Source organism: Oryctolagus cuniculus, chromosome 15, assembly GCF_051225735.1.
Source record: "Oryctolagus cuniculus isolate XC-2025 breed Fujian yellow rabbit chromosome 15, ASM5122573v1, whole genome shotgun sequence".
Lineage (NCBI taxonomy): Eukaryota > Metazoa > Chordata > Mammalia > Lagomorpha > Leporidae > Oryctolagus > Oryctolagus cuniculus.
In genome coordinates this window covers 25746475-25770257 of record NC_142881.1, presented here as the reverse complement: position 1 = coordinate 25770257, position 23783 = coordinate 25746475, and the positions used below count along the sequence as shown (strand labels likewise).

At 42.3% G+C, this 23783-nt stretch overlaps 2 protein-coding genes across 13 annotated transcripts in view; one reads left to right on the top strand and one right to left on the bottom strand.

Annotated features, from left to right (window-relative positions):
- Positions 1–2422: 2422 nt before the first annotated feature.
- On the top strand, positions 2423–8120 carry SFR1 (SWI5 dependent homologous recombination repair protein 1). 5 transcript variants are annotated; one of them, XM_008270482.5, is made up of 4 exons: positions 2423–2976; positions 4139–4260; positions 4799–5209; positions 7501–8120. In XM_008270482.5, exons 2-4 carry the CDS (start codon positions 4165–4167, stop codon positions 7690–7692), a joined length of 699 nt encoding a protein of 232 aa, XP_008268704.2. In that variant the 5' UTR covers positions 2423–2976; positions 4139–4164; the 3' UTR covers positions 7693–8120. The 5 variants fall into 5 exon arrangements, with proteins under 5 accessions (XP_008268704.2, XP_069913374.1, XP_008268703.2 ...); XM_070057273.2 differs by having other exon boundaries at positions 2426–2536; XM_008270481.5 differs by having other exon boundaries at positions 2636–3412.
- Positions 8121–14631: 6511 nt separating this feature from the next.
- CFAP43 (cilia and flagella associated protein 43) overlaps positions 14632–23783 on the bottom strand; it is a 128501-nt gene continuing 119349 nt past the window's right edge. For 7 of the 8 annotated variants that reach the window (XM_089314343.1, XM_089314347.1, XM_070057270.2 and 4 more), the window contains 4 exons: positions 18713–18877; positions 16220–16300; positions 15451–15604; positions 14632–15280 (listed from right to left, as the gene is read on the bottom strand). In XM_089314343.1, coding sequence (XP_089170469.1) covers positions 15114–15280; positions 15451–15604; positions 16220–16300; positions 18713–18877 — 567 coding nt within the window. In that variant the 3' untranslated portion in view covers positions 14632–15113. The remainder of the gene's footprint in view (positions 15281–15450; positions 15605–16219; positions 16301–18712; positions 18878–23783) is intronic. The other variant, XM_089314342.1, reaches the window with a different exon arrangement.

Below are 23783 nucleotides of genomic sequence, written 5' to 3'. Positions count from 1 at the left end.
TAAAAAATACCTGCGGATACTAGCTATATGAGCCAAAATTTTCATCAATACAGAAAAATCTATGGACTGGAATTTAGATCATTCTGAGATGCAGATTAAAAAATCATCCTAAATCAAGAATTCAAAAAAAATTAATCTACCAAAACAGTAATTTTACTTGTGGCTTAAAAGTGTGTGTGTGTATGTGACGTGTGTGTTGAAAAATGGGGGTGAGGGAGGCTATTCACTAACCTTTTTCTTGCTATTGAAAAAGAATAATTAAAAAAAAAACCCTCATAAGGATTTTTAAGTCTACATCATCATCCCACCAACAGTCATCACAGACAAGAAGGGAAGCAGTATTTACCACTCCCTGATGAGTAACATGTGGCCAACAGTAACCCTGGGTATTGAATAAATTTAAAAAGATACCCATAAAGTCTGACTGAGGTTGATATGAAGTACTACTATCATTGAATTCTATTGCTCAAATTAGTTTTTCTGGGAGGGTAAGGAATCTTTGCTTTTGGGCTCACTGTGGTAGTACTGAAAATTATGAGGAGAAACATACAACATCCTGTGTCAGAAACACCAAACTCTTTCAAGGTTTATAGATGCCAGGTCCCTAAATACAAGGAAGTGTGTGTTAGGCTTTATCTAAAGGTACAATGAAAAGTACCAGCACTGTGGATTAGTGGGTAAAGCTGCTCTCTGCAGTGCCAGCATCCCATATGGGTACTGGTTTGAGACCTGGCTGCTCCTCTTCTGATCCAGCTCTCTGCTATGGCCTGGGAAAGCAGTGGAAGATGGCCCAAGTCCTTGGGCCCCTGCACCTGTGTGGGAGACCCAGAGGAAGCTCCTGGCTCCTGGCTTTGGGTTGGCCCAGCTCAGGCTATTGCAGCCATTTGGGGAGTGAACCAGCAGATGGAAGACCTCTCTCGGCCTCTGCCTTTCTGTAACTCTGCCTTTCAAAATACATAAATAATAAATATTTTTTAAAAAAGTATAGGAGCTATATTGTAGATTTCTTACACCAAACTGAGAGCAGAAGGTGAGTTTCTAATTTGATATGTGATCAGAGTAAGTAAAATACAAACATATTTATGAGGATTGAGGGTATATCCTAACAACTCATCAAATTCAGAGATGTAGGTCAATAAAGGCACATTTCTGAAACACAAGTTCTTTTGAGTATTTGTTCTGAAATTCTTCTAAAATCTGGCCCAATAGCCCCATTTTGATGTACCAGTTCACATAACAAAGCAAGTCAGAACATCTGCAAGGCAAGCTGTTGTTTTGCTTTATGCAGCCAGCAAAAACACAGCCCTCGGTTAGGTTGTAATGATAAAAGCAGCTGGTTTTAGGGACTCATAAAAACAACTCACCCTTATGCCTTGAGGAATAGAGAACATGCAGAGTTTGCATTGTGCTGCCAGTGTCAGGACAAATCATTCTGTTCTGTTTTGCAGTGAGACTAATTGGTGCCAGTGGATAAGTGAAGGGAGAAATAATTGCACAGACTTGAGACCTGTAGCTTGGGGGGATGAATAACTGTATCACAACAGCATGAGTTCTTGCTTTCACTTTGTACATTTATATAATTTTTAAAGATTTTTATTAATTTATTTGAAAGAGTTAGAGAGAGAAGGAGAAGCAGAGAGAGAGAGAGGGCGAGAGCGAGTTCTTCCATCTGCTGGTTCACTCCCCAATTGCCAATTGGCTGCAATGGTCAGAGCTGCACCGGTCGGAAGCCAGGAGCCAGGAGCTCCTTCCAGGTCTCCCAAGTGGTGCAGGGGCCCAAGGACTTGGGCCATCTTCCACTGCTTTTCCAGGCCACAGCAGACAGCTGGATCTGCAGTGGAGCGGCCGGGACTCGAACCAGTGCCCATATGGGATGCCGGCATTGCAGACAGCGGCTTTACCCATACGCCACAGTACCAGCCCCCATTTACATAATTTTTGAAAAATTTAGAGGTAGAACATATTATAAATTATATGTGCAAGTTTTCTACTTATGGTTTAAATCGTGTGGGATCTTACAGATCACAGCATCTTTAATTTTTAAATCTCTGTTTTGGGGGGCAGAGTTAAGTAAAGGGATGAAAGTTCACGTAACGCAGTCCTTTAAATCCGTTTGGGGATGGTTAATTAATGCATTTGCACGTATGAAAGAACAGTGAGCGCTTCTTAGTTACCTGGCACTGCTGTGGCTGCCTCTCCTGAGCTCCCATTTAATTCTCCAGTCTCTAGGAGGCAGGAATTGTTGTCCCGATTTTCAGATCAGGAAACCGAGGCACACGGACACCACATTAGAAAGCACACAGAATACAGCGCCGGGATGTGGAGTTTGACAATGTGACTTGGGCGGTTACGTCCGCTAATCACTGCATTAGATTGTCTTTGGGCTCTTTATTTATACTTGGCTTGCTTAGGATTCAAATTTCCTTTTGGCTATTTCCGGGCCATTTTTATCACGTCGTTGAGACGGTGTCACCGTTTACAACGGCCCTTCCGTAAGAGGACTGAGCGCACCGCCCGGACACTTCCCGGATTCCACGTGAGTCAGAAGTCGCTCAGCGCCGCGCCGGCTCGGCTGCCCCACCCGGAGCGGCGGGCGCCGTTGCCTAGCAACAGCCGCGCCACACCGGAAGCCGAGGGGGTTTTCGGCCTGCGCTCGGCCGCGGCCACTTCTGTCTGAAGCGTCGGAGTTCTGGATAGGGCATTGCGCTTCCTGTACTGCGCCACAAGTGGCGCTGGCCTTCCTCTCCCTTCATATTTGAATTTAAAAAAACTTGGAAAACCGAGTTTGTGGCAGCAGAGGGCTAGGGATCCGCTCGGCCGACTGTGTCGGCACCCCTGGGTCGATTTCTCTCAAGCCTGTTCCCCAAGGGCTGGAACCCAACGCTGCTCTTCCGTGGTCTTGAGAGTTGTGACTTGAGTTCCTAGCCAGCCGGGCGGCGTTCGGCCCCGCCACGTCTGAAAACAGTCTTTGCTGAGGTGAGCGCAGACCAGACGGGCTGGAGCCTGGAGAACGGAAGCTGGGGACACAAGCGAGCGCACTTCACAGACGCACAGAAACAAGGAAGCGGGAAGGGCCGCCGCGGACGCCAGCGCGCCCCCTCAGGATCCATGAGTTACTCCCGAAGCTCTCAGCCCGACTCCGGAGCCAGACCGTGCGCCGGGCGGGGCGAGGCAGCGCGTTCCCGTCAACCTTGCCAATCACGCGACTCGGCCCCGCCCCGCCACATGACCTTCCCTGGCGGAAGCTCGCGGTCGCGCGCTCTAGGGGTCTCCGGACACGCGGATTCGCGCGCATCAATCTAGCCAATCAGGAGTCTCTTCCGCTCCCGTGCGGCCCCGCCCCTTGGAGCTGCATCGGCTGACGGCCGCGGCTCCGCGCGGTGTTTGAATGCTGTGGGGTTGGCGGAGGGCGGTAGCGTGCTTCGGCCCAGGGGGGTGTCTGAGTGCTGGGCTTCGGGGGCTTGCTGAAAAGCCAGGTAGAGGTTCCTTTCCGCAGTCGGGGGCCCTCGACCCTCCCTCAGGCCTGGGGTGTCTGGAGGGCCGGCGGGCTCCCTGCATGGGGGAAAGGGGAGTGGCCGCCTCTCTGGTTCTACCCCACCGAGTTGGAAGGGACAGCTTCAGTCGACTTCCCTCTTCAGTGTCTGTTCGCTTTTACTCTGAAAGTGCAGACAGGCGTGATTTTTTTTTTCTTTATATTTTCTTGTTTCTTAACGCCTGGTTCTAGTCAAGCGGCTTTTAGGGTTCGGGATGATTGACAAGTTCAGGTCCGATTATGCCTTTTGAGCCCACTTAGGCCATGTCTCTTAATTATGAAGCTGTCACAACGAAAGAATCACTATCTAAAGTTGTTATTCTCCCTTGCCCCCGTAATGGAGACTTGGAAGATACTTCATGGCTAACAAGTCTCGTTTCTATGAGATACTAGTAGGTTAATTTGTCATGAAAAAACTAGTTGTCCTTGTGTGGGAAGGTAAGTGAAAAACTCCAAAAATAGCGAGAATTAACTAACAAATTAGAAGAAAAAACAAAAAACAAAAAACTGCTGGCCCAATAAAGAAATACTTGGATAAAAATGGAGGACTTTAGAAAGGTATGGTTATTTTGAGTCCCATTTCATAATTACTTTTTCTGGTTCTAGAGGTAACCCAAGATTTCATTTTCAAGATGGAAAGCCCATCAGACTCAGCGGTGATTGCACCTAGCACCCCACAGGCCTGTGCGAATCCGCCATCTTCCCTTGCAAGGAGCTCAGGAAAACAAGTACGGAGATCTTATTCAGTCTTAAGTATCGGCGGGGTTTAACTCCAAAGATTGTTCATTAACGTGCAGATATTTTGTTAAATAGTCATTTAGTTTCTTCTAAGATACAGTGTGTGACCAGCCCCTTCCAGATTTGCATACTGAGCCAATTCATTTAGTTTCGGATTAGATTATTGCAACACTCCAAAGTGAGGAAGTCTGGATCTGCGGTATTATCACGGTGAAGGACTTTGGTGGCAGTGGGTCTTTCCTCAGTCTGCTATCCTATAGCATCTGGTGTAGCAGGAGGTATGGGCTAGATGCTGAGAGAAGTTTGATTATTGGGATGACTTTAGAAGGGTGTTGACCTGGCTGAGGTAGAGAGGAAAATTAATGGAACTTCTGGAAATTAAAGACATTTTGTGATGGTTACTTTAGATATGTGGAGACAGAAAGCCCCCTAGTGGTGTCTACTATAGAAATGTAAGGCTTTTATTTCTAGCACATTTCTTTACATGAAGACTTGGTTAACATTTTTAATATTTTGTTCTCCTTTCAGCCTATGAGTGCAACACTTAGAGAAAGATTAAGGAAAACAAGATTTTCATTTAATTCCTGTTACAGTGTGGTAAAACGTCTTAAAGTTGACAATGAAGAAAATGATCAGAACTTGTCAGAGAAGCCACCCTCTGCCACAGAAGAAAACTGTTTGGAATTTCAAGAAAGTTTTAAACGCATAGACAGTGAACTTGAAGAAAGTACGCATTTGAAAAATACATTCCAGAACGTCAGTGCATGTGAAGCTACCTCACTTGATACAGGGTCATGCAGTGTTCTCCAAAATGACTTCATGAAGGAGAATCTTCCTATACAAGGACTGAAGGAAGAAAGAGCAAAATTGGTGAAGCAGGTTCAGGAAAAAGAGGACCTTCTTCGGAGGCTAAAATTAGTCAAAATGTATAGATCGAAGGTAAGAGGAATTTTTAACAATTTTTTTTAAGATTTATTTTATTTATTTGAAAGAGTTACAGAGAGGTAGAGACAGAGAGAGAAAGGTCTGCCATTGCTGGTTCACTCCCCAGATGTCCGCAACGGCCAGAGCTGCGCCAATCCGAAACCAGGAGCCAGGAGCTTCCTTGGGGTCTCCCACGTGGGTGCAGGGGTCCAAGGACCCGGGCCATCCTCTACCACTACCCCAGGCCACAGCAGGGAGCTGGATCAGAAGAGGAGTAGCCGGGACTAGAACCGGCGCCCATAAGGGATGCTGGCACTTCAGGCCAGGGCTTTAACCCTTGTGCCACAGCACCTGCCCCCAATTTTTTGTTTTTACATACATTTCAGGAAAGTAATTTCAGAAGTAGAAATCCATCTTCAGGGGCCAGTGTTGTGGCACAGCGTGTTGAGCCACTGCTTTCAATGCTTGCATCCCATATTGGAGCCAGGTTTGAGTTGTGGCTGCTTTGCTTCTGATCTGGCTCCCTGATAATGTTCCAGTGAAGTAAGTAGATGTCCCAAGTACTTGTGCCCATGCAGCCCATGTGGGAGACTCAGATGTATTTCTGGGCTCCTGGCTTAAGACTGGACCAGCCCTGGCTATTGTAGCCATCTGGGGAGTGAACCAGTGGTTGAGAGATTTCCTCTCTCTCTTTCCCCCTCTCTATTCCTCTGGTTTCAAAACAAATACATCTTTTAAAAATCCAATTTTTACGTATCTTAGCATAGTGAGCAGCATGTCACATATCCAGAAACCTGGCTTCCTTTAACTATTAAGTCAAATATAAATCACAGAAGAGGCTCCTCTAAACAAAAGATAAAACTTGTTAAAGGTCCCAGTTCATACCACATATGCACTTTAAACTTTTCTTTCTAGTTTGCAGCCCACAGCAATATTAGAAGTATCAAATCTTAGATGCAAATACAATGGGGACAGGAATGACAGCTTACAGTGAATGAAGGAAGCTAAAAATGGGGTGGGCGTTGTAGCACAGATTAAGCTACCGCCTTCAACATCACAGCCCATGTTTGAGTGCCTGATTTGAATCCTGGCTACTTTGTGCTTTCCATCTAGTGTTCTGCTGGTGCTCCTGGGAAGCAGCAGATGAGAGCCCAAGTGCTTGGGTTCCTGCCACCTACATAGGAGACCTAGATGGAGTTCCAGGCCCTTGGCTTTGCTATTGAGGGCATCTAGGGAGAGAACAAGTGGATGGAAGATCTCTCTCCCTCTCCCTACTTCCCTTTATCCCTCCTCACTCTGCCATTCAATAATGGCACCAGTAATAAAACTCTGAAAAAAATGATGGTGGGCACTGTGGTGCAGCTTAGGTTGCTGCTTGGGATGCTGGCATCTCACATTGGAGTGCTGGTTAGGGTTCCAGCTGCCCTGCTTTGGATCCAACTTCCTGTGTCTGCATCTTGGGAGGCAGCAGATGATGTCTCAGAGTGCTTGGGCCTCTGCTCCAGATGGGAGACCCAGATGAAGTTCTAGGCTCCTGGCTTCTGTCTGGTTCAGCTTGTCCTCATTCTGTCTCTGTTGCTTTTTCAAGTACATGGGCCACAGAGAACAATCAAAGTATTTTTAGTAATGATCTTGATTTCCCCAAAATAATGAAAATGTTTTAGGTATTTTGTTTGAGAAAACAAGTATTAGATTTTAGATTTCAACCCAGATAGGTTGAATTAAATAGCACTTGGAAGGAGATAGCCTTTATTACTTAGAAAATTCATGTATATGCTGGAGCTCATTCTTCCCTGGCAGTATGGCATAAATGATGGAATGGCACATCTCATTTGCTATATTGAAATTTTAGGATTTTTCTAAATATGACTTACACATTTGTGAGATACAAAATGTTGAAACATATGTTTAACTTGAACACTCTTTTTAGAGTGGTTCTAGGTTCACAGCAACACTGAGTAGAAGGTGCAGCATAATGTTATATTTTAAAATGAGTTGTAATGGAAAAAGTGATTTATTTTTCCTTTGCAGTGTCCCTTCTTTACATCATTTTATTCCATTTAAAGATTTATTTTTTTCCTAAGGGTTAAGTTGGACTAGAGCTTGAACCAAACAAAATAGCCACAAAGCTCAAATTGAGTAGCATTGTAATAATTCTACTTACAGCCCAGTCCCATTCATCTCCAGGTAGATTAGCCTTTAAAGTTGTCAGCTAATGTGACAACTTTATTAAATAAGTTTAAATAGTATGACTATCTAGTAAATGACATACATTCATATGGATTTTTTTGCCCATTCTGTTTCAGAATGACCTGTCTCAATTACAGTCATTAATAAAGAAGTGGAGAAACTGTAGCCAGTTGTTGCTTCATGAACTGCACTCAGCTATGTCTGAAGAGAACAAGAAGTTGAGCCTCACTCAACTGGTGGACCACTATGGGTTAGATGACAAGTTGATACACTATAACAGAAGTGAAGAAGAATTCATAGATGCTTAATTCATAATTTTTTTTCCAGAATATCTTTGAGAATGCCAATTTAATTAAAAGATACACATTTCAGGGCTTAGAGGAAGGTATTCTGTTGAACATCAGTTTAGGGCCCTCTACTATACAGACTAAGTTCTAAAATGAGAATTTAGTATTTTGGCTAACTTTACCAAAAAGAAGTTGACATTTAAAGAAATGTGAAAAAAATTTAAATCATGCTTATAGTATAAAATTCAGATAAGTCTGGAAACCAGTTTTAGTACATGTTTTTTTGTGGCAAAAAGTTTTAAATGTTAAAGAACAGTCCAGTCTGGTGAATCTAAACCTGTCTAAAAATTCCTGTCTGTTAACTAAGTTTATGAATCTTATTTCTATCCATTTACTGTGTATTTCCATCTGATGATCTAGCAGGTAATTAAACCATGTCCAAAATCAAATTGCTCCCTGTCTCTCATATTTTTCATCTACTGAGATGATGGTTTCTTAGGAAACTACGTGTCTCCCGCATCAAGGTGCCATGGCATTTAAGGCCTTCCACATTCTTCTACCTTTCTAGCTTCATCTGCAAAATAGAGTGTATGTAAAGAATGTTGTCTGTTGAGTCCCCAGTAACTCCTCAGCCACAAGCCCACCTCCATAGGGTTGGGTTTTTGCTCACAAGTTGTCTAATTGTATCTGTTGTCCTTACTATACATAGAGATGAGACCTAAGCTGGCCCAGTCCCTGAGGATTTGGAATAGCGCTCAGGAACAGCCCATCCTGTTCTGTGGCTGGAGCTCTTGGAGCTGGACTTGTATTTAAATTTGGAAGCACCAGAGCTGGTGTGCTTAGGAGAATGTGTTTGCTTACGGAGAAAGGCAGAGGTAATAGATGGAGAGAGCATTTCGGATCAGTGGCTTCCTAGTCCTAGTTGCCAGTCATTCTTGAGGGCTTTATGGGTTTCTGCTTTGGAATCCTTTTAGGAATTAAAAAAAATTTGGTTAAAAAGAAAAGTACCTCTCTGCTAGTTGGTAAATAACTACTACTTTGAGCCTTACCCTCAACTGCACTCCACTTTGTACCTGGCCACATTCCCCTGCCATGATCCAAAAAGCCAAATGTTTGGAACGGCAGAGGTGGCTGGGCCTGCTCTTGCATCCATTCTAATTGTTAGTGACAAGGCCAGGAAACTGTCTTGCTCTTGCCCACATACATACATGGACACAAATTCCTGCTTCTAGATGCCATGTTGCCATTTGCTTTTGTGAGTCAAAGAGGGTTAGCCCTCGTCCACATGGGGCTCCCCTGGTTCTGGAATTCCTGAATGCGCACCTCTAAGGAGCTGTTCTAGTGCTTACAAGCAAGCCCCTAGCACTGCATGTTGCACAGTAAGGGGGCCTAAAAGCCACAGAGGAAGTGGTTCCCCTAGCATTCTGGAAGGTAAATGTGTGGTATTACTTAGATCTCAGAGGATGCAGCTGCTCACTGCTGACAGGCACATCCCTTGGAGTCACCCTTTCATGTCCACCTGTGCAAACTACAGCTCAGTGAGTCTTTAGTTCTAGGATTGCTTGAGGGCACGGTAATCGGGATTTCTAGTCACTAGCCCTGGCCAGTGGTACAGCGGGTACTCAGGAAACAGGTGGACCATGGTGGGATGAATGGAGCTTATGGGACAGTTTGGCATCTGAAGATTTCTAAGGGGTAAGCCTCCATTTTACCATTTCTGTTGAATCTCACTTCCATTTAATAGGATGCATTTATTAAAAACCAGTGAAGATCATAAAAATGAGCTAATAGTTAACACTGCACTTGCTTTGTGCCACTTTTAAAGGTGTATCAACTCACTTGAGTAAACAATTATCAACACTTAATTTTAAAGATAAAGAAATTTAAGTCGTTATTTAAAAACTAAATGATAATTTAAAACTTAAGTGCAGAGCCAGGATTGGAACCCAGACAACCCAGCAACAGAGCCCATAGTCTTAATTTCTATGCTATGTTTGACCCAATTAATTATATCACTACTTGGTAACATAGGTACTATTTTAAATAACTTTAAAAAATAAATATAACTGCTATTGCAAAGAAGCTAGAGGGAGTCTGTGCCATGAACAGTATCAAGAGAGGAATTGGGGTACATGACCCATGTGCTTTTCCAAAGCACCTGCCAACCCTCCAAGCCAGAACTTTCCTCCTGCTAAAAAGGCTTCCATTGGAAAACAGCTTTGGGACAAGACATTCCAGAAAGGACTCACTCCTTCATGCCTCAAACCTGAGGCATTCAAGCCAGAGCATTGCCAGAGTCACCTAGTGTTGATGATGAAGAAACAGAAATGATACAGGTTGGTTTGTCAGGACCTGGGAATCTACAAAGAATTATCCAGTGAAATCTGTGGCATTGGCTGTTAGTAAATGAAGTACCTAGGCAGCTAATGTAGGTGATATGGAATTTGTCTCACCAGAAAAAGTCTAGTATACATAATGGTGGACTCCATACGACAACAAAGAGAACTGATAATTATAAAGATTTTGTACTGCTCACACACTCCCTCACCCTCAGGTCCATTGCCTTGCTCCCCTATCTCAGGGATAATTAAAACATTTTAAAAATTACTTGTAAAAATTTCCATTTTATTTGAAAAGCGGACAGAGAAAGATCTTCCATCTGGTGGATCACTCCCCAAATGCATGCAACAGCTCTGGCTGGGCCAGGCTGAAGACAGGTGCCCTGAACTTAGTCTTGGATCTCCCACCTGGATAGCAGGAACCCAAGTACTTGAGCCATCCCCAGCTGCCTCCTAGGGTGTGCATGAGCAGGAAGTTGGAATTGGAAAAAAGGCCCGGATTTGAACCCAGGCACTCTGATATGGCATGTGGGCATCCCAAGTGGCATCTGAACCCATCTTAACCACTGTGTCAAACATCCCAGTAGAGATAATTTTAAAGGACCTTGAACATAGAAATGTTACCAGTGAACACTTCCATATTAAATCAGCCAAAATGACTATAGGAGTCAGTTCAATACTAAGGAGGGATGCATCAAAGTGATATTGATCCATGGGGTGGGTGTTTGATTCAGCAGTCAAGTTACTGTCTGAGAAGCCCCCATCCCATATCAGAGGATCTGGACTTGAGTCCAGACTACTTTGAATTTCAGCTTACTTCTCCCTCCCTCAGTATCCTAAGAGGCAGCAGAAAATGGCTTACATAGTTGATGGCTTAAATAGTTGAGTCCCTGCCACCTATGTAGGTAGGAGACCTGGACTGAGTTCCAGGACTCCCTGGCCATTTTGAGCCTTTGGAGGAATGAACCAGTGGATGAAACTCCCTAGCTCTCTTTCTGCCTCTGGAATCTTGTACAACAAAAACAAAGCCAGAGGCATCACAATACCAGATTTCAGGATATACTACAGGGCAGTTGTAATCAAAACAGCATGGTAGTGGTACAGAAACAGATGGATAGACCAATAAAACAGAATAGAAACACCAGAAATCAATCCGAACATCTACAGCCAACTTATATTTGATCAAGGATCTAAAACCAATTCCTGGAGCAAGGACAGTCTGTTCAATAAATGGTGCTGCGAAAACTGGATTTCCACATGCTAAAGCATGAAGCAAGACCCCTACCTTACACCTTACACAAAAATCCACTCAACGTGGATTAAAGACCTAAATCTATGACCCGACAACATCAAATGATTAGAGAACATTGGAGAAACCCTGCAAGATATAGGCACAGGCAAAGACTTTTTGGAAAAGACCCCGGAGGCACAGGCAGTCAAAGCCAAAATTAACAATTGGGATTGCATCAAATTGAGAAGTTTCTGTACTGCAAAAGAAACAGTCAGGAAAGTGAAGAGGCAACTGACAGAAGGGGAAAAAATATCTGCAAACTATGCAACAGATAAAGGATTAATAACCAGAATCTACAAAGAGATCAAGACACTCCACAACAACAAAACAAACACTTAAGAGATGGGCCAAGGACCTCAATAGACATTTTTCAAAAGAGGAAATCCAAATGGCCAACAGACACATGAAAAAATGTGCAGGATCACTAGCAATCAGGGAAATGCAAATCAAAACCACAATGAGGTTTCACCTCACCCTGGTTAGAATAGCTCACATACAGAAATCTACCAACAACAGATGCTGGCGAGGATGTGGGGAAATAAGAACACTAACCCACTGTTGGTGGGAATGCAAATGGGTAAAGCCACTATGGAAGTCTGTCTGGAGATTCCTCAGAAACCTGAATATAATCCTACCATTCAACCCAGCCATCCCACTCCTTGGAATTTACCCAAAGGAAATGAAATTGACAAACAAAAAAGCTGTCTGCACCTTAATGTTTATTGCAGTTCAATTCACAATAGCTAAGACCTGGAATCAACCCAAATGCCCATCAACAGTAGACTGGATAAAGAAATTATGGGAAATGTACTCTATAGAATACTATACAGCAGTTAAAAAACAATGAAATCCGGTCATTTGCAACAAAATGGAGGAATCTGGAAAACATCATGCTGAGTGAAATAAGCCAGTCCCAAAGGGACAAATATCGTATGTTCTCCCTGATCGGTGACAACTAACCAAGCACCAAAAAGGAAACCTGTTGAAGTGAAATGGACACTATGAGAAACAGTGACTTGATCAGCCCTTGTCCTGACTGTCGATGAACAACTTAATATTTTATCCCTTTTAGTATTTTTTTGTTCTACTTAATACTATTGGTTGAACTCTGTAATTAATACACAATTATTCTTAAGTGTTGAAACTTAACTGAAAAGTGATCCCTGTTAAATGTAAGAGTGGGAATAAAAGAGGGAAGAGATGTACAATTTGGGACATTATCAATCGGACTTGCCCCAAATGGTGGAGTTAGAAACGTGCCAGGGGATTCCAATTCAATCCCATCAAGGTAGCATGTACCAATGCTATCTCACTAGTCCAAGTGATCAATTTCTGTTCACAGTTGATCATAATGATAGGACTAAGAGTCAAAGGGATCACATAAACAAGACTAGTGTCTGCTAATACTAACTGATAGAATAAAAAAGGGAGAATGATCCAACATGGGAAGCGGGATACACAGCAGACTCATAGAATGGCAGAAATCCTAAACAGCACTGTGGCCTCAGAATCAGCCCTTAAGGCATTCAGATCTGGCTGAAAAGCCCATGAGAGTATTTCAGGCATGGAAAGCCAAGACACTCTGGCAAAAAAATAAAAAATAAAAAAAAGAAATGACCTAAATGAAAGATCTCTGTGAGTGAGATCCCAGTGGAAAGAACAGGTCATCAAAGAAGGAGGTACCTTTCTCTGAAGGGAGGAGAGACCTTCCACTTTGACTATGACCTTGTCTAAATATGATCAGAGTCAGTGAACTCAAAAGGCTTCCATAGCCTTGGCAACTCATGACAAGAGCCTAAGGTGATTACTGACATCATAAACAAGAGTGTCAATTTGTTAAGTCAACAACAGGAGTCACTGTGCACTTACTCCTCATGTAGGATCTCTGTCCTTAATTTGCTGTACATTGTGATTTAATGCTATAATTAGTACTCAAACAGTATTTTCACTTTGTGTTTCCGTGTGGGTGCAAACGTTGAAATCTTTACTTAATATATGCTAAATAGATCTTCTGTACACAAAGGGAATTGAAAATGAATCTTGATGTGAATGGAAGGGGAGAGGGAGCGGGAAAGGTGAGGGTTGCGAGTGGGAGGGAAGTTATGGGGGGGGGAAGCCATTGTAATCCATAAGCTGTACTTTGGAAATTTATATTCATTAAATAAAAGTTAAAAAAAAAGAAAACATATATTGGTCCTATCATTTCCTTTACCATCTCCGTGGGGGCACTGGTAACTCTGTGGTGATCTTCTAAAGATGTGTTTCTAGGGGTGGGGTGTGTGGTAAAGCAGGTTAAGCTGCCACCTGGGACGCCTGTACCCCATATCAGAGTGCTGGTTTGAGTCCCTGTACCTCTGCTTGCAATCCAGCTTCCTAACAATGCGTTCTAGGAAGCAGCAGATGATGGCTCAAGTGCTTTGGCACCTGCCACTCATGTGAGAGACCCAGATGGAGTTCTGAGATCCTGGCTTTGGCCTGGCCCAGCCCTAGCTGTTGCATGTATTTGGGAAGTGAACCAGCAGATGGAAGATCTCCTTTTCCCTCTGCCTTTCACATAGATGAAAATAAACAAACATTCGAAGATATTTTTCTAAATGGAATATTTTATAGTAGCTTTCTTGTGACAGCAGAGGATATTGGATGTGGTATTATAGATTAGTGTTTAGTCATAGATTACAGAATCTGAGGACAGTGCCTCAGTCTCCATCATGTGGAGATTGTGTTCTGTGATCCAGGTGATAGCACCTTGGAATGCTGTAGGCTGCATGCTATGGAAGGGTCATTAAGTCCTCTGTCCAGTTAATCTCATATAGCCATCATCATCTAGCTGAATAAAGTGATAAACTATTTCATAGAAATGATAAAGTCTTTTTTTTTTTTTAAGATTTTATTTATTTATTTGAGAGGTAGAGCCACAGACAGTGAGAAGGAGAGACAGAGAGAAAGGTCTTCCCTCTGTCGGTTCACTCCCCAGATGGCCACAATGGCCGGAGCTACGCCGACCTGAAGCCAGAAGCCAGGTGCCTCCTCCAGGTCTCCCATATGGGTGCAGGGGCCCAAGGACTCAGGCCATCCTCCACTGCTTTCCCAGGCCACAGTAGAGGGCTGGATCGGAAGAGGGGCAGCTGGAACTAGAACTGGCACCCAAATGGGATGCCGGTGCCACAGGTGGAGGAGTAACCCACCGCGCCATGGTGCCAGCCCCAAAAGTCCTTTTTTGTTTGCTAAGCCCTATTGGGTAGGGCCAATATTGAGTTATGATAAATAAGAAATGTAGCAAATTAGGTTTTTCAAGACATGCTAAAATTTACAAAGGATTTAAGGCTTGGATAAAGTAAACAATTTATTTTGTTCTCATTGATAGAATAGAATAACATTAAAACATTCTAGTTAGTATTTTTTCTGATTGTAAGAGAAAAATACAAAAGTATAAAGGTAAATATCATCCATAAACTCACAACTTTTCTAGTAACTTTACTAACAGTTGCTAAGAATTTCTTTTTTGTCCTTAAGAATTTCTATAATATAACTATGACAATATCTTTGGTCCAGTTAAGATTAAGTGTATAGAATAAACCTTGAATTCTTTCTTTCTGACTTAAAATCTTGCTTATTTTTTGAATAAAAAATTCATTACACATTTATTCATGTTAGGAAAAAAATTTATATGATGATTAAAGCTAAGATTAAACATAAACACTCAGAGGAGCCTCTACTTAAATTTCCCCATATGAAAGAAAGAACAATAAGTTTACCCAAATAAACTGATTTTCAAAATGGCTGATTTGGCTTCGCATTTCCGGCCAGTGATTTTACATTTGAACAAGAGCAGGGAATGTTTTCATCCTTAATCTTTCAACTTCAGCCTGCAGGATGGAAATCTGTGCAGCCTGTTGTTTGGAAATGTTTGCCAACTTCTGTTGTTGAATCATGTTTTCATATCGTTCTTTGGCAATCTTTTCACAAGTCAGTTTAGACCCTATCCCAGAAACAGAGAAGAAAAGAATTAACTGGACTGCTAACCCTAACCAACACTTTAAAGAAGCAGCACTCAGAATCAATTAAATGTGTGGCTTGGTAACTATTATACACACTTCATGAATACTTATTACTTTAAGAAACCTACAGTTGGTTAAAGAAAAAGTTTACCCATTGCATTGCAGATGCCTTGTCTCTCTGAGACAGCTACCAGTTCTTCCCTCAGGCTGCAGCATAGTGCATGATTTGCTATATCTTTCTGATTGCTGAATTTTTCCAGTTTTTTGAGTAGTCTTTTGCAGTTGTCCACATTCTTTTTGTGGGTCTGAAATTTTTGTTCCCATGACACCCAAGAAAAAAGAATTTTGAAAAAATGCAATTTATTTTAAATTATTCTTATATTTAAAATACACTATCTGCGCTAAGATAACATCTTACTACCATCTCTCTGGTGGCTGGCATACCTCCTGCACATAGTAGGCACTCAAATTATTTGTTGAAAGATAGAATGGTATGTTAATACTGCATTAAAATTTTTATATAATTGTAAAAATGAGAATATTTTAAAAGGTATGAATTACTTTGTTTCCATCTTACACATGCTATACAATAAAAACAGGATTTTTATTCAGTTATGATAAAACAGAGTTTAAAAGGAAAGACCATCAACATTGCCGTTACTTAAGTCATAACCTAATGCAAAATAGGAAACCCACTTAGACAGGTGCCAAGGGTTTATTCTAATATTAAAAGGCATCGTCCAGTCTATCCAAATGGTTATGGTGGCAAGGACACTATTCAGACTTCTAATTTCCTCACGAGTATCAGTAAATGACTCAGATGTTGTTAGGTTCTGTTTGAATTCCTGATTTGACACACTGTACACTTTGCTTAATGAATTACAACTGTTGTGATTTAATGATCAGTATCTGAGACTTACCTTATCTAAAACATCAATGGTTTGCTCCATTATTCCAATCTGAATTGCAATCAGAGTCTCGTAGTGTGGTTCATTTAGGTACTTTGAGAGAAAAAAAACACATGAGTGATATTTCTATCTATTTCTTTCAACAGATAAGTTTAGAAGGATTGCCTTTGTTTTTATTTATTTATTTTTTTTATTTTTTTGACAGGCAGAGTGGACAGTGAGAAAGAGAGACAGACAGAGAGAAAGGTCTTCCTTTGCCGTTGGGTCACCCTCCAATGGCTGCTGCGGCCGGCACGCTGCGGCTGGCGCACCGCGCTGATCCAATGGCAGGAGCCAGGTGCTCATCCTGGTCTCCCATGGGGTGCAGGGCCCAAGCACTTGGGCCATCCTCCACTGCACTCCCTGGCCACAGCAGAGAGCTGGCCTGGAAGAGAGGCAACCGGGACAGAATCCGGTGCCCCGACCGGGACTAGAACCCAGGGTGCCGGCGCCGCAAGGTGGAGGATTAGCCTAGTGAGCCGCGGTGCTGGCCGGATTGCCTTTTTTTTGAAAGTTTCTGCTTGGGTCCAGCGCGGTGGCATAGCGGTTAAAGCCTCTGTGAAGCCAGAATCCCTCATGGGTGCCAGTTTGAGTCCCTGCTGTTCCACTTCCAATCCAGCTCCCTGCTAATGGCCTGAGAAAAGCAGCGGAAAATGGCCCAAGTGCTTGGGTCTTTGCACCCATGTGGGAAACACAGAAGAAGCTCTGGGCTTCTGGCTTTGGCCTGGCCCAGCACTGGTGGTTGTGGCCATTTGAGTGGTGAACCAGAAGATGGAAGATTCTCTCTCTCTCTCTCTCTCTCTCTCTCTAGTGAACCAGAAGATGGAAGATCTCTGTCTCTGTCTCTCTCTTTCTCTCTCTGTAACTCTTTGAAATAAAAAGACAAATTTTTTAAACAGAAATTTTCTGCTTTTCAGAACAAATATGGATGTAAGTTAAGACTGACTTGATTTTCAGGCCATGTTTTACCTGTATTTAGCCATCAATACATTCATGTATATACTAATTTTTACCTACAGTCTTTTCTTATTCATTCACTCATTTATTTAGCTTGCCATTCATTCAATGTCTCTCTTGAGTCCCATATTAACAGTGTCCCAGTTAAAGAAACTGAGGGAGATATAAAATAATATGATCTACTACTCAAGAAAAGGGGACATATTCATATATGTGATTAATTGCCAGTGCACATCCAGAAGTGATTTCTGGTAGAATAGGGTTTCTCCTGAGGTGGTAAAGGCAGAAAGCCTTTATGGAGGAGATGATGGTTAAACTAAACCTTGAAAAACAGATTGATTTGGCATGTACAAAAACATACATGGAGAAACACATTCCAGGGAGAAGAACCAGTATGAGAAAATGCACAGAAACAGAATCCTGGAAAATAGTAATCAGTATGGTTAGGGAATGCTGATGAATATGAGGAACGATGGGAAATAAACCTGACAGTGCCCATGTAAGGACTGTATAATTCACCTGCCAGTTAAGAAGTTCAGCTTCAAATGTTTGAATAAGGTACCAATGTTATTAAAATGGGTAGGAATACTAATAGAAAAGCAGTATCTGGATAGATTAGATAAGAGAAAGACTCAATGTGAGGAGACCAGTTAGAGATTAATTATAAGGTCGTCTAAGCCACTGAAAATGGAGGAACAAACTGGGGTAGGACAGCAGGTCTGGAGAATGAAGGAATAAATAAATGGGGAAGACTTGGAAGGCATGGGTAAAGATGGCCAAAACTAAGCCTGAGGGTGCAGTGGAAAAGAACAGAAATAAGCAAATTAAGAAGAGAAGTGGCCTAGCAGATAAAGCCGTTGCCTGCAATGCTGGCATCCTTTCTGGGCATTGATCTGTGTCCTAGCTGCTCCACTTCGGATCCAACTGCCTGCTTAATGGAATGGGGAAAGCAGCATTGGGTCCCTACACCCACATGGGAGACCTGGATGAAGCTCCTGGCTTCGACCTGGCTCACCACTGGCTGTTGTGGCCATTTGGAGGCATCAACCAACAGATGGAAGATCTTTCTCTGTAACTCTGACTTTTAAAATAAATCAATAAATGGATCCTAATTTTAAAAAGGACTGGTTGGGAAGAAGAAAATATGGAAATGGAGTTTGAGGCAGGTCCAGGACAGAGATCTTAGAATAGAACAGAATTGGATTAGAATCCAGAGGGCTAGGATTAGTCTTTAAGAAGTTATCACTGGGGCATAGTGGGTAAAGCCACTGACTGCAGTGCCGGCATCCCATATGGGTGCCAGTTCGAGTCCCAACTGTTCCACTTCCAGTCCAGCTCTCTGTTATGGCCTGGGAAGGCAGAAGATGGCCCACAGACACATTAGGGAATACTTATGGTTTAGATTATGCTCAACTTTACAGGGGTTTCTTACTGAATACTGGTTAAATGAACAAACACTTTAATTAATGAGCTTAAAAGTAAACGGGGAAGGGGACAGGGAGAACTTGCCTTCTGACGATCTCTTGAAAAAAACAACATCTGGATATCCCAAGCCTTCTGGTTTAGATCTTCCATTTCCATCTCCATTTTTTTATGTTCCCATTCAATCTGAAATATTCCCTTGTGTACATCTTTACTTTCCATCATGCTGGCAACTTTCTTTTGTCCTTGAGTCTTAAAAAAGTACATGTGATATTTATAAATTATGATTCTGTATAATTATAAATTATTTGGAGCTGAATGCTATTTTAGAAAAACACTGGGATTACAGGGGAAATTGTTTTACTTTTTAAAAGGCAACAAATATTTTAAAATGGTCTCTTAGGCAAAATATGATCACTGTAAAGCATGATAGTCATGAAACAGAGGGACAATGAGATTCCTTTAAATGGCACAGCCATTTTACTTCATATGTCAATGAATAGGCAAGAACTCCTCTGGCCACCACATAATCTGCCAACCTGTTTTCATTGTATCCCTACACCCTGTTCTCCCACCTGGTGCTGTGGATGAAGGACCATTGTTTAATGTGGCTAGGCATGGCAGTATCTGATAGGTAGCTACTGGAAATGTAGAAAAAAAGAGTTGTGAGGCCAGTGTTATGGCTTAGTGGGTAAAGCCTCTGCCTGCAGTGCCAGCATCCCATATGAGCTGCTCCACTTCCAATCCAGCTCTCTGCTATGGCCTGGGAAAGCAGTAGAAGATGGCCCAAATCCTTGGGCCCCTGTGCCCGTGTGGGTGACCCAGAGGAAGCTCCTGGCTCCTGGCTTCAGATTGTGCAGCTCCAGTTGTTATGGTCATTTGGTGAGTGAACCAGGGGATGGAAGACCTCTCTCTGCCTCTGCCTCTCTCTAACTCTGCCTTTCAAATAAATAAATAAATCTTAAAAATAGAGTTAAATATGGCATTCAAGTATGTAACTATTTAATACCTTCTTTCAAATTTCTTATATGGAATTTGGGAATATGCTAATGAAATTGTTCTAAGATTGCTAATGCGAAAGAAATCACTATGTCACTAAAATAAATTTGTATGAGAATTCACCAGTTAACATGTTACATATTTTTTCTTTTCCCAAAATCTAGCTTTTTGAAATTCATGCTACCAACTATATGATCTGCTACTCTTTTCTATAATTTTCATCTTCTCTTCACATCTAAATATTTTCATCCGATCATGTCACTTCACCACTCAGTTCCCATGGGTCAATACCTTTACTTTGTTATCACCAAGTTCAAACATTTCTTTAGAGTAGTGTTTCTCAGCAGGATACATTTTCAGTTGATGCAACAGAAGGGGGGCCTGCCACTGGCTAATGGGTAGAAGCCACAGATGCTTCTGAACAGGCTGCAACACATAGCACAGTCCTCTATAGCAAATAATCATTTGGCCTGAGATGTCAAGATTGCCAGGTTGAGAACCACTGCTTTTGAGCCATACATTTTTCTTCTTTCCTTTCAGTTAACTATTTTTTGTCAGAATGCTTTATCATTTCATATTATTTCTTCAGCTGTCATCAGCAGAGCTCCTGCCCCGACTCTTCACTACAACTAAATGCATCAAGTCATGGATAGAGTGCACAAGAAGTCCTTCTGGTTCCTCGCCTGGTTTCTAGGCCTTTATTTCTTAGTTTGCCCCTACTTTACTGGAAGCTCCCCCTACTTTCCTCACTTGATTTTTCTCTGTAAGATCTTCCAGAGTTGGACTTGGGCAAACTCCCTCTATCTACTCAGAAGGTCTAGGTGGTCCCAAGCAATTTCATGGCTTAAACTGTGTGTATGCAGATATTTGTCATGTAATAATCCATATGTAGTTACCTATGTGTGGTCTTTGTAGAACACTTATAAATTTATATCTCAGCCCTGAGCTCTGACTGTCTATGTGGCATTTCTAATAGGATGCACCTCAGACTTAGTAAAGGTCAAATTTCTTCATTCTGTGCCTCCAGGTAAAACTCCATCACCTAGCCTTTCTCATGTAAGTTGTGACACTACTATCTTCCTAGTTACTCTTGATCCCTTTCTTTACCTTACTCCTCACATTTAATCCACCAGATAATCTGATCATGCATGCTGTTCCCACCATAACAGGAAAAGCCAGATAAGCTAAAAGGCATCAGAAGGCGGCAGTTACAGGGAAATAAATAGCCTGAAATCTAAGGAAATATAGGTACAGTGAAGAAAAAAAATGGGACACAAGCACCGACTAATGTGTAGCAGATCATGAGAGGAAGACATGCCTGGCACTATAAAGGGGTTATGAAGATTCAGACAATTTTTTTCCTTGTAGCTTCTAAGATGGTGGAGTAGGGAGAGAGCTTACTGCTCTAGTCTAGGAGAAGATAGTTTAAAAAAAGTGGAGAGAATGCAGTCTCAGGGAATAGTTAGGGAGAAAACAGCAGAGGAAACGCTATATGCAAATTAGAGGGGCACAGTGGACCTATGTGGAGGGCATGGATGTCCACAACTCAGGACCCTGGCAGCTGAAAGCCTACACACCAGAATTGGAGAGTGAGGTGAGACCAGACCACAGCAGCCCAAGCCACTGGCAATAAAGCTGCAGGAAGAGCCTAGAGGAAGCCCAGTTTGGAGCCCTGTGGAGGACAGTGTACCTGCCAAACTAGAGGAGAGAGAGAAAAAAAGGAGGAACACATGTTTCTTTCTCCATGATCACCTTACAGTGGTGTCTGTAACAAGCCGATAGAGCAGGCATCATTTTGGACATACCTAACAGCTGTGCCAGCTTGTATCCACGCCCAGCAACCAGCCAAGAGGAGACTCCTGATTCTGGTGGGGGAGAACTAACAGAGGGCTGGGTGCTCATGACTGAGGGAGGCTTGTGTGCTGGGACTGTGAAAAAACCAGGCTGTGAGGGAGGACTCACAGCTCAGCTGGGACTTTGGGCAGTCACGGTGGAGACTCCACATGCTCGGGGCTTCCTGGTTATCTAGTGGGGGACATTGCTGAGGAATCTGAACTTACACTGAGGACTGCACAGATCCTTCGTGTGGTCCTTGGGGCAGAGTGGGTGAATATTATACCCACTGGGGCTAGCAATCAGGCACTGGTCTCCTTTGAGGAAAGGAGAACAGCTAAGCAAAATAAACCTCCCTTCTGATAAAAAAAAATAAAAAAGAGATTTACCACGACAAACTTGGGTGTGTCACCTTAGACACGCCCTTCACCCTGAAGAACTGAACAGAGTTCCCTGGCCATATCCACCACAGCCTTTATATATTCACTGAAAGCAAACACTTTACTTATCTACAGAGGCATAATACAAACATAAAAGCTGCAACAGCAAAAAAAAAAAAAAAAAAAAAAAAAAGAAGAAGAAGAAGAACCAACAAGCATCTCTACAAGTGCCAAATAACAAATGCACCAATTCCAGAAACCTCTCTAAGAACAAGGAAGACAACATAATTCCCCTAAAAGAACACAACACTTCAATACTAGATTGTGAAAATGATATTGAAGAAATGTCAGAATTGAATTCAAAAAATTGATCATAAGATTACTTAGAAGTAATCAAAAGCAAATGCACAAACTAATGAAATCCATGCATGACATGTAAGAAAATTTCTCCCATGAAATTGATATCTTAAAGAGAAATCAAAATGAAATGAAGAATTCAATAGAACAAGTAAGAAGTGAAGTAGAAAGCCTTAACAACAGAAATGGTGAAGAAGAAGAAAGAATATCTGACTTAGAAGAGAAAGCACAGGAAATTATATAGTCAAACCAAAAACAAGAAGAGGAAATTAGAAAACTAAAAAAACACTGTTGGTAATCTACAGGATACTATAAAATGACCCAACATATGCGTTCTGGGAGTTCCTGAAGGCATGGAAAGAGAGAAAGAATTAGAAGGCCTTTTTAGTGAAATAATAACAGAAAACTTCTCTTAATTTGGAGAACAAAAGGGACATCCAACTACAGGAAACATACAGAACTCCTAATAGACATGACCAGAAAAGATCCTTGCCATGACACATTGTAATCAAATTCAACTCAGTAAAACATAAAGAAAAGATTCTAAAATGTGCACAAGAGAAATGCCAGATTACTTTCAAGGGATCTTCAATTAGACTCACAGTGGACTTCTCATCAGAAACCCTACAGGCTAGGGGAGAATGGTGAGATATATTCCAAGTCTTAAGAGAAAAAAACTGTCAATCCAGAATACTATACCCTGCAAAGCTCTCATTTATGAATGAAGGTGAAATAAAGACCTTCCATAACAAAAAGAAATTGAAAGAATTTGTCACTACCCTTCCAGCCCTACAAAATACGCTTAAGGATGTGCTACACACAGAAACACAGAAATGGTCATCACTATGAAATAAAGTAAAGGAGGAAAATCTCTCAGTAAAAGTCCAAAGGAAATTCAAAGTAAAAAATATGAATATTTTTTTTTTTTTGACAGGCAGAGTGGACAGTGAGAGAGAGAGACAGAGAGAGAAAGGTCTTCCTTTGCCGTTGGTTCACCCTCCAATGGCCGCCGCTGCAGCCGGCGCACCGCGCTGATCCTGGCAGGAGCCAGGAGCCAGGTGCTTTTCCTGGTCTCCCATGGGGTGCAGGGCCCAAGCACCTGGGCCATCCTCCACTGCACTCCCTGGCCATAGCAGAGAGCTGGCCTGGAAGAGGGGCAACCGGGACAGAATCCGGCGCCCCGACCGGGACTAGAACCCGGTGTGCCGGCGCCGCAAGGTGGAGGATTAGCCTATTGAGCCACGGCGCCGGCTAAAAATATGAATATTTTTGGAAAAATGGCAGGGCAAAGTGGTTTCTTATCAATAGTCACCTTGAGTGTAAATGGCCTTAACTCTCCAGTTAAAAGACACAGACTGGCTGAACGGATTAAAAAACAAAATCCATCTGTTTGCTGCCTACAAGCAACACATCTCACCAACAAAGATACATGCAGACTGAAAGTGAAAGGATGGAAAAAGATATTGCATGCTAACAGAAACAAAAAAGAGCTGGTGTAGCCATCCTAATATCAGATAAAATAGACTTAACACAAAAACTGTTAAAAAAAAGACAAAGAAAGGCACTATGTAATGAATAAGGGATCAATT